General features: G+C 35.9%; 1 protein-coding gene across 4 annotated transcripts; it reads right to left on the bottom strand.

Moving 5' to 3' along the window:
• Positions 1-385: 385 nt before the first annotated feature.
• On the bottom strand, positions 386-5,162 carry LOC142553282 (phospholipase A1 PLIP1, chloroplastic-like). Of its 4 annotated transcripts, none has more exons than XM_075663434.1 (6): positions 4,370-5,162; positions 2,497-3,172; positions 1,858-2,376; positions 1,612-1,671; positions 1,107-1,523; positions 386-934 (listed from the first exon to the last, which is right to left on the bottom strand). In XM_075663434.1, the coding sequence occupies exons 2-6, from the start codon at positions 3,115-3,117 to the stop codon at positions 503-505; spliced, it is 2,049 nt and encodes a 682-aa protein (XP_075519549.1). In that variant the 5' UTR covers positions 3,118-3,172; positions 4,370-5,162; the 3' UTR covers positions 386-502. The 4 variants fall into 4 exon arrangements, with proteins under 4 accessions (XP_075519549.1, XP_075519565.1, XP_075519574.1 ...); XM_075663450.1 differs by lacking the exon at positions 4,370-5,162 and adding an exon at positions 3,247-3,296 and having other exon boundaries at positions 2,497-3,164; XM_075663459.1 differs by lacking the exon at positions 4,370-5,162 and adding an exon at positions 3,247-3,267.
• Positions 5,163-11,243: the final 6,081 nt, after the last annotated feature.

The following is an 11,243-nucleotide window of genomic DNA, read 5'->3' as shown; positions in this document are numbered from 1 at the left end:
AAACGGTAAGCACTCGGTCCTACAGTTAAATAATTAATATATTCAACATATTATTATGCTCAAGTATATTTAATATTCAAGTACTTAATTTGTATGATGATACATGCATGCCTTAGGTGAGGTTCATGCTATCCGATGAAATCCCTTTCAATTGAGTCACCTTCGACAGTGGGGACAAGGTTCTTGAACATTAGGAGACAACTGTTTGGAAAAGGGGGTATCCGAACGTGGATGGAAGGGAAGTTTTTGAGTACAGAGTCATGGCAAGAAATTTAGTTCATTATTGTGCAGTAAAGCTATCTTTTCTAGCCCAAATCTTGCGCTTTCTTTTGTACGAGTTAAGGTGATTAACTGATAATGAAGAATCAACTTGGTTAGCTATGGTTAGCTATCCACCAGCATGCATATTGTTAACCAACCAATCTCTTCAATTTATTTACGGTACTATAAAACAAATGTATTTCCATATTCACTCTTAAGATACAGTGTGATCAGTTGGAAATTACTCAGACACAGCCACACGTGTCAATATCTTTTTTGTCATTTCCGGCCTGTCCCACGTATCACATGTATGGCTCCATGCATGCGGTGATCGTGAAGTTAAAAGCGGCCATAGCTGGTTCCTCTGTCTGGTTGCTTTCCTGACTATCAGTCTCGTATGCTGTCGTATAACTTCATTCATGGCCTTCAAGTAGTTGCTTGAATCATGATCCCATATGATTGTACCCTCAGAGCCATAGGCTGACGGGTCGCTTAGAGTTTCGAGGGGGTGAGGAGCATTTAGGAAGGCTCGAAAAGCATTCTTGGCTAGGGAACTGTTGGTGCTGTCTAAGGCATACAGAGCACTGCCTTGAGGTAGTAGAGGGTGAGGTGGAGATGACTTCTCATCCGGCTGTAGGATGAATATTTTCCCCATTGGAGAGTACAAGAGTTTCTGTGTAAAGTAACAAGAAGATGTGTTAGATATGTAGGAGAAAAAACCATGGTACACTATACACAAGTCTGATTTACAAAACCACAAAACCACGGTGTTTTGAACCATTGCCCAACACGAGGCCCAAATGTGCTGAATAAGTGAGATATTTATAGAAAGAATAATTACTTACATTCTTATTTAGACAAGGGTGGAACCGGAAGGTGCTATTTAAGCGCTTGAGTACTTGTGCAACGTAGTTGGGGTAATTGCATGAGAAAGCTCGTGGGACGATATCTCTGTGCATCATCACAAAATGAACATGGTTCTCGTCTATATTTAGTTCCTCGAGAATTTTATGGCCTCCACAGAAGATAAATGGCGAGCCAAAGGTGACCACTGGAAGAAGAGCTGATGGCTTCACTGCCTTTCTTCTCAACAGCATCAAGTTGACCAGTAGAGCGAGACTGCCACCAAGCGAGTGTCCTGTGAATTGAAACTTTGCTCTATCACCAAATCTATTCAGATGTTGTTTTATCTCCGGCAAGAATTGGTCATATATGCCTTTTGCTGCTTCATATATTCCTCTATGAACTAGAGCATCCATTCCCTGCCAAAATTGATTTTTTTTCTCTCAAATGAATCCATTTATGTTCTGTATAGACTTCAAAGAATTGGGATTTGGTGTCGATACTCACCTCAAATATGGTTGGTTCAAAAAAGAGATTTGCCTGCCAGGATGCCAATGAGTCTGACCCCTGCAATTCAAATATTCAGTTAATTTTTTTTGCATTTATACTACTGATTGTTGTGCGATGCCTAACTAATAACTATTCAATTCTTTTATAATTTGAGAATGTCACCTTTTTCCACTTCATCCATGTCAAATAATTTTTCTAAGTCAACTATGATATGCTGTTTTAATCTTGAGATAAGAAATTTACCTGGATGACAAAGCTCCGAGTATATATGCTGGAATCATCACATATGAACCATTCACATGGCGAGGAGTGAAGTGATTGAAGATCTTTTGCCGCCTTCTCCTTTTGCTTCTCCCCTGCAGCAACCACTGATGTCATTGTTGAGGCTGCTACACATGCAGCTATCTCCGACATGTAAATTCGTGTTGAAGAACTCACATCTTCCTCTATTTGGCACTCGTCTTCATGAGGTGAGAACGAAATCTCTTTTATAAGTTCAGACTCAGTCCATATATTTGTTGGATCCTTGGTTCGAGATTGTACATAACATGCAGCAGATGCTGCAATATCATGATAAGCAGCTGGTGATCGAGGGCGTAGTTTCTGTGTAGAATTTTCTGCTGATTCTGATCCAGGATGATCTGTAACAAGCAATCTCGTGGAATCCAGGTCGATTTTATCTTTAAGAGCTGCTGCTTCTGCCTTCTTTTCCAGTGACGATGTAACAAAGTCCAGGCCATAACATCTCTTCAGATCCTCTGTCTGCATGATATGGAACAAAATTATTGAGGTAAGGTAGCACAATTTTTTTTTTTTCGTTTTAAAACTCTTGTTGTCTGAGAAATTCTCTCAGTTGAGAAAGTTCGCTCATTTACACAATACCTTGATATCTTCGATCACATAAGCCATGTTGCATAAGAAAGACAGCTGCGCATAAAGCTTAGTATCAGACCTCGAAATGTCCCTCAACAATGAGGAGAAAACATCTCTATCGATAGTAATTGCCTCTCCTTCTACATCATCTTCGTATTCCACTTCACAGCCTCCCTCTTCATCACAACCATCATTGTCTTCACCGACATATTCCTCATCCTTCTCTTGTGTCTCTTTCCATTTGTTCCGTAGCTCCATGAGCCTCTCGATCCAGTTCGCCCTCTTCTTCCCACCATCTACCTCTATCTCCTCCTGAGGATCATTATCTCCATTGACATCAATGTCTTTATTTGTGTCTAGATAAAAAAGAAATGATCTCAACGAATCCGGAATCATGGCACTCGATAACTGGATGTTGAAGAACCCTGATCGACTATTCTTTAGCTTTGGTTCCATAGCTGACGCCCTGACCCGGCTGATAGAACAACAAAGGTGGTTTTCGGAATATGATCTTCGTAATCCAGTTTTTCCAAGCAATTCTTTGCTCGAAAACGACCGCCAAAGCCTTTGGCTTGCGTTGTTCACATCTCTTGTCGTGGGATTTGTGACCGGAGACAAAGAGCATGCCATGACTGCGACTCTTCCTCACAAGGGAGTCGAGTAGTGTTCCAAATTACCTACAAAACTGATAAAAATAGTTTCTTCTGAAACCAAATTGTACATGGTTTTAAAGAAGCTACATAGTGACAAAAATCCCACCTTGTTTGCAACGAGGAGATTGAAAAATATAGCATTTCCCAACCGTTGAAAAATATACCTCAGAGAGGTCTTTTAGTAACTTCACTCAGATTATTGATTATAAATGGAAATAAAATAGCAGTCTCGATCTGGAAAGCTTTGTGGTTGTCACATGTCTGTTTCCTTTTAACTTTGTTAGTATCAATTCCTTCATTAATCCAACCGCAATTTTGGTTTTTAGGTTTGACAAAAACTTTATAGTCGGTTAGCAAGAAATCTCGCCAAAAATTTCATTACCAATTTTACAAGCAGAAGTAATTATGTCTGGAAATATGTGTATACACAGCGGTTTGAACAGAACAATATGTTTTTTTTTAATAAAACAAAATTATTTAATCTTGGTCAAATTGTATTTTCAAAAATTAATTTCATTCCACATATACTAACTTGATATTAGCCTATCATAGTTTTCATAATAAACTTATATATAATAATAATAACATATAGTTGTTTTTATTTGAATAAAACCTCCCAACTAACGTTCTAAACTAAGATCCTTTATCTGTGTATCCGTCCCTTACCCCAATTAAATACTAACCCATGGCCTATATATGCGGAGGAGGCTTGACCATTTAAACTAAAAATACCTTTCATTGGTCGGATAAGGTAGAAAACCCGTCTTAATTACTACAACACATTATTTTAATATCTTCATTGAATTATTTTCGTGACAAACAAAAAAAAAAGGAAGAGAAAAAGCAATCGTTGTACTAGTAAATTGATATATAAATCATCGATCTTAAACTTGTCCTACTCCTACACATATAGCCCTCCCCCATTTCTTGGTGTGCTCTGAATTTATTGAGGCATTAAAAATGGCGAGGCGGTCCTAATACGAGCCCCCAATAGCGTTCAGTGGAACACTCTTTTTGGTGGCGCAAATTACCCAACAACAAAAGTATATTCTTAATCCAAGATGTAAAATCTTCGCCATTGTTAGAGAATTAAGATTATGTATAACTACAAAAGGTATTAAGTATTAATGCTAACTTACTTTAAGAAAAAAATATTTTTGTCATATTTAATAACCCAAAGAAAGAGAGCGAGAGAAACTATTTGAAAGTACATGAATTATAATTTCTACCTGGAGGCTGGAAAGTCGAAACAGATGGAACAATTTAATATCAAGAAAATGGAGAAGTTCGTCGTCTTCCTCCCCTCGTCTGCTGTTCGTCATATCTATATAATAATTGCATCAAATGAACTGAAAGTAAGCCTCAAAGATTAATGAAGAAAACACAATTTTGAACACAAAGTCGTCATTACGCATGTGTGTGTGCAGTGGGGGTATTTTGTTTGATCTTTGCAGAGATACACAGTTCTTTATGTGTGTGTTCTTGTATGAGATCCGGAGATGGAGAATATTAATATATGTTATATAAAATTCACACACACATTCATTCTTCCTGCATGTATATGGTGCAAAGGACTCATCAGAGAAGAATCTATTCACATGCACATATGGCTGTTGCCACCTACAAATTTGTTCTTCAATAGACATTTCTGCCCCCGAAAAACAAAACAAAAAGTTTGTGTTTATTGATTTTGCCATTACGAAGCTCTCCATAGATTCAATTATCAGTTGGTCATTTATCGATCGTTTCATTTGACCGATACTTAGATAATCACGCCGAGGGCATTTTGGTCACGGAATTTGACATCTCGCAGAGGAGGGCACGCACGGAAAGGAAGTGGGTTGGGGGTAGGTACAGAGGCTGCTTTTGGTAGACAAATGTGCGGTTGCATGAAATCAAGGAGAACACTTCGCGACACACGGATAGTCTGTGCAATTCTTCTTCTTCTTCAACCACTTAATTCTTTCAGCACAATTAAGAAGAAAAAATCGACGGGTTACTTGGTCCATTAATATGGGGAATTTTTAAATATTTCTATGTTCATTTTGTGAGTCTACTTGTCTGCGATGGATCATGTTGTCGGCCTATTGAAAAACCTGACGAGAAAACAAAAAGCTCACAATCCGAGGGAGCCTGTGACTTTTTAAATTAAGGCCCGGTTATATTATTAGTATGAATTCATAAGCCCATTCACATTCAAGAACCAAAGACAGTTGCCGACAAGTGTTATTTATTTATCTGAGTGTAATTTTTTTGAAAATAAAGTTTGATTCTTTAATTTTAGTTCGAATTCGAGCGCTTGTAAGTGTTATTACTTGAATATAATGGTGGTTTGTAGGTCAAGAGATATTTAAGTCCATAGAGCGGTTCATTTCCGGGAATATTGAGCCCTTAGTTTCAAATCACGGTGCATATGAAAGAAAAGGTGGATTTGCTCGCGCTTAATTGTCAGCATGAGACCGACCAATTAGTCTGTAAACAAACATGTGTGGCATGACTCGAGCTCGAATCGTGTCACCTTTTGGGGAAATAACAGTACGACATCCGATGAGTAATGATCGGTACTAGCCTCAATGATCATAATCATGCATTACAACATATAGAAAGTTTTCACCGAGAAAAAGAAGTGATATATATAATATATATATATATATATACATACATAAAAACATAGGGAATGTTGGGTTTGGCCCAACTTTCCTCCAGCCCATTACCATAGCCCAACCCTTCCACCCTTATTGTTTTCTACGTCTGGGCTGTAGGGCTTAAATTAGCCTCTCTTCCTTTAATGTCTATAACAAAGGCCGCCTAACGTTTCTTCATTATAGAGATAGTGAGCAGCCGACTTGAGAGAAGAGAGAGCGCGAGACTTAAGAGAAATAAATGTTGCTTCGTGTGCGTCTTTTTTCGGTGACTGAGTGTCTTCGGTGTTCTCCTTGCTTTGTGTTATTTTGTGTGTTTCTTCACTTTACAGAAAGGGGCTGAATCTCTGTGTGTGTGCCCAACCTACTGGCCGTCTTGGAAGTGAGATAGCAAGAGCGTGAGTTGAGGGCACTAATCAGTTTTCTGTTGGAAAACCTTTGTGATCTTCGTCTTGGTTTGCTGCGGATTTGGAGAGGCCAAATCAGTTCGTCTGAGCCCCGTTTTATCCTAACATATCATATTGTATTGTTTCTTGTTGTGGTGAAAGTTGCAGGTTGTCCAGCCAGATAAAAAAGATATGGCATCACCCGATGTGCACTCAACAGGGAAGCTAGCTGGAGGATTGATAAAAGCTAGGGTTGAGAAAAAGAATTTCGAAATTTTAGAAAAATCAACTCGTGACAAAATGATCATCAATTTCTTTTTATTTGAGAGGCCGGGGTGATCCGTGAATGCAAATAAAATACTTTTGTCTGAGTAGGCCTTATAAATTAAACCGAACATGGTTTGAGTTGAGTTCAATAAATTTCTAGTTAAACTCGAAAAGTAGGAATAATCTACACAGAGATAGAAGAAAGACAGAAAAAACAGATTGAAAAGAAACAGACAGTAATTAATATAGTGGCTAGTTGTCACACTACCGTGGAATACATAAATTACTATGTGCAGAAATTAAACACACTTTCTCAACTTCTCCATATATACTTTCCACAGAGAACGCATTTTGTTAACTAAATACATAAGTGATATATATAAAGGATCAGATACTTGAAAGACAACCTGTGAAGGCGGAAACGGATATGGAATCGCCATAGGTAAAATGCCACAGAGAACAAAACCATGACAGATTTTGATCCTCCCCTCAAAGGCTTCTGGCTTTTAAACAATATATATTTATATTGCTGCGCCAGAAACCTTCAAGGGAGAGGAACAAAGGCGGCCAAGGTGAAAAGACGTCGTTTTAACTTGGCTTCAGGGAGCAAAGGCAAACTTGTTAGTTCTCCCCCAGTTCTTCTAGCTTGCCGTACGCGCATGTTTATAATAAAATATATAAGTGATTGATTAGTAGCATGGTTTCTGCCTACTTTGTATCATTTTTGATGAAGTATCATAGCACACAGCAAGCTAGAAGCCCTTGAGGGAGAGTAACAATCACACCTCTGGACTTGTTGTAGGAATGAGTGAGTACTTGTGGTGGTTTGATCATTTGAAACCGAGTAAAAACCCTATTTATAGCAAAATTTCCAAGAGAATGTTGGGAAAAAGTGTTTTGTGGGACCCTAATAAATTTGGCCTTTTATTGCTCAAATCTTATAAGCACTTCGCCTGCGTATAATAAACACAGGTGGGAACTTGACATGAATGGCTTAAATGGATTATCACTTTGATCCACGATGAGTTCCCCTCCGATATATAATGAACCGTTGGATTTTGTCTGCTTCGATTTCATATCATTTAATTTATCCAATTTTATTCATTAATAATTTAATAATGTCGAACTGAAAATAAATTATATTTATATTGGTACAATATTCAATCGTACCAACTCACCCAAGCACTGAGTATGTATATGTGTCTTCATTCCGTCGAGTACTACTCGTCTTTAAATCAATTACTAGCAAATTAGTCCATTCTACTGAGGGATCATTCTTCCCTGATAATTCATCTTCTTCTCCCGGAGAAGATATAGTTATTGGAAATTTGAATCAAATTTAGAGTTTGAATAAAAATTATGTCTCGTGAATGTGGTAGTGTCTTTTGATTCTCCACATTCTTGAGTTAGTTGTGGTTCATTATAGTGGAAGTGTTTTTTGACTTTTCACGTTATTGAGTTAATTGAAGACTTTTGGTTCTTCATATTCTTGAGTTAATGAGAAAATTAATTGAGTTAATTAATCTTGTATGACTCTTGGTGTGCAATTTGGGGCTTATAAACAGTGTGTTCGTTTCCTCATTTCAAAAACATGAAAATCTTATCTCTTTCAAGCATTCTCTTGCATTTCATATTGTTTGCTTTCCATTTGGCATCCGTTAAATTTCGGTGATAAAGTGAAGATACGTTTTCAGTTCGCCGTAGTAGTGTCTCGTGCTAAGTCACTGCTTGTTGTTTCGTTGTATTCTGGGAAACAGACGTCCAAGACGATCCTCGAAGCACATACAGGAGGGAACGAATCTGTTTTAAGAATACTGTACTTTGTACAGACCTCGGTTTGGTTTACTTTAAGCTTTGCTCAACTGTGTTTTCTTCACAGTTTAGTTCACTTGTTTTTACGAAAGTTTACTGTATTTTATCGTTCGATATATTGTGCTAGATAAAGAGTCCAATTCATCTTCTACATATTAAATATGTTTTTCGGACAAAATTGGAAGAAAAAAAATTGGTGTGAAATGTCAAACTAAAACGATTACTTCAAGTTCCTGGTACTTTATAATTTGGTGGAAACTCGAAGTTTGATACAGAAAAACTAGAATATGAATTTAGTGGTTTGTATTGAATAAAATGCATCGAACATAAAGGTTTGCTATATTTTGTAAAATGCATCTACATATTTTCTTGTATCTACTTATCTTCCAGTATGAACAAACAGAGATATATAGGGCCCCTCAAAGACAAAAGTCAACCATCCGAAACCAAGAATATAGCATCTTACCCAATCAATTATTTCCCACATTTGATTCCTTTTGATAATTTTATCTTCATGTACATTTCAACCCATTTCGAATATTCTATATATATATATATATATATATATATATATTATGGTCTATGAGTAGTATTAATTTATATGTACAAATATTATATAAAGGAAGCAAGTGGCCGCATACATCTCAAAATCCAAACACGCACGCAAAATATATATGCAGGCTTACACTTCAGTGGCACCGCGTCTCATGCAAAGTTTGGCTTTTGATACATGCTGAAAGCTACAGATGACCCCGTTGAGAAAAAGGAATAGATTAATATTATTATTATTATTATTATATAGGGGTTGGTGGCCATGCATTATAAAAGAGAATTTTCACGTACATGCATAAAATAATAAGGTAAAATTATTCTGTTTTTTAGGTAAATCCGTGTCCTGCTGTAGAAATTAACGACCTGGAATTATTAATTCTTATATATATATATATATATATGGAACCAACAACGATCTAAACTTCGTAAAAATAAATAAAATAGGCAACACAACATCATGAGTATATATAATATGACTATGATAAAACTTCGTAAAAATAAATAAAATAGGCAACACAACATCATTGTGGAGAGTAATTCTGCCTCTATATGCTGAAATGGATGGCTAGGATTGCAGCAGTACATTAGTGGTAAATCTAATGGTTATTATGTAGTAATCTCTTGGGCTCACGTATTAGTTAAAGGGGGATGAGTTGGTTAAGTTGACTCTTAGAATAAGGGAGTCAAGTATCTCTCTGCCATAGTGTGGGTTACGCTATATGTTCTCTGCCTTCTTTTGAGATAAATAGCTTGCGTATTTTTCATCCAAAAATCCTGCTGTAAAGTTGAGGGATTTTGTACTCTTTATGTGAGATTCTGAATGCTGTAAACTCATCATTGATAGTGGATTCAATTGGGGTTGTAACCCTGAACCTTGGATGTAGGATTATTCAAATCCGAACCAAGTAATTTGCGTGTGTTCTTGTTCTCGATTGCTTGGTATCTCTGCTTTCTTGTTCTCGATTCTGAATATTTCTTAACAATCATGAGTATATATAATATGACTATGATAAAATTTGATATCATTAATTCATATATATATATATATATATATATATATATATATATATATATATATATATATATATATATATTTTCCGGGATTTTTACCAATAGCAGCAAACAGTTTCAACACTAACACAGATCCTAATAAAGCGACAAAAAGTTGTTGATCTTCTTTGTTTAGGTTCTGCGCCTTTCGTAGACCTTGAGGTCCCGCACTTGTATATATATATTAATGAAAAAGATGGCAATACTTTAGAATTACTATTGACAATTTTAAACACATAATGTTCATTACAGAATATATAATATGTTTTCCGTGGAAGTATGTATGTATCTTATTAATCTTCTTTTGACAATGATAAAGTAAAAAATAAAAAAGATTTGTTCAAAGTGCCATAATATGCTTGCCCATTGGTTTATTATTGTTAGACGACTTCCGTACACCTTTTTGGAAGAGGCAAATAGAAAAAAACAAGTGAGTGGATCAAAATATATAAAGTGATTAATTTCATTAATACATGGAATCAAATAGTTTTTTTATATAAATATATTAGATCACATAAAAAAACGTCTTGATAAAATCAGTAACATAAGAAACTGTTTGGTTGGTGACATGAAATGATAAGGAGAGCATAATTATTTTTTAACTCAGGTTATTGTGAAATTTAATTGACGCGCAAGATTATGACGCGCAAGATTATGCAAGAATATTGAATCTCATTAAAATCGTACCTAAAAATATTATACCTTATTTTAAATTATTTAAAGTATTCTTAAAAAAAAAAAGATAAATGAATCCAATTCCCCTCATCTTTTAACTTGTTTCAGTTAACGTACATGTTTTTATGCAATTTACCCTTAATGCCACATGACAGAAATGAAACTTACTTATTTAAAAAAAAATTATATATTCAAATCTTCTTTTACCAAAAACTTTTTATATTTCATTGAGACTTCCACGTTAAGAAAATAAAACCATCTTACCCACTTTTAGAGGTCCCCGCCTAGAAATTTTACTAAGATGGAGATTAAACCCTTGCTAAATATATTAATTAGTATTGAATTATTGGTCCTTGCTCTTCAACTTTATATCTACCCAGATTTATTCGATCCTAAGCTCGATCTATAGATACATTACGAGTCATAAATGATTTTTCACACATATTCCACATGAAAAAACCATATGTTATCCATTGTATGTCATTATATACATGCATTGTACCGAGCAGAAGGTCGAGTCAACTCTACCACATGTTGATTACACAAACAATTATAAAATCGAATACAGACATGAGATATTCACTCGATCAAACCAAAATTTGGAAGGAGATGACATCCACTGTCGGTTTATGGGCAATGATCTCGAGTTCGAAATCCGGTTAAGACCCCTCCTCCCTAGACATGTATATTTTAAAAAATAAAAAGGATAGGCAAATGTT

The sequence above is a fragment of the Primulina tabacum genome, chromosome 1 (genome assembly GCF_025594145.1).
Source record: "Primulina tabacum isolate GXHZ01 chromosome 1, ASM2559414v2, whole genome shotgun sequence".
NCBI classification, from domain to species: Eukaryota; Viridiplantae; Streptophyta; class Magnoliopsida; order Lamiales; family Gesneriaceae; genus Primulina; species Primulina tabacum.
This window is presented reverse-complemented; position numbering and strand designations above follow the sequence as displayed.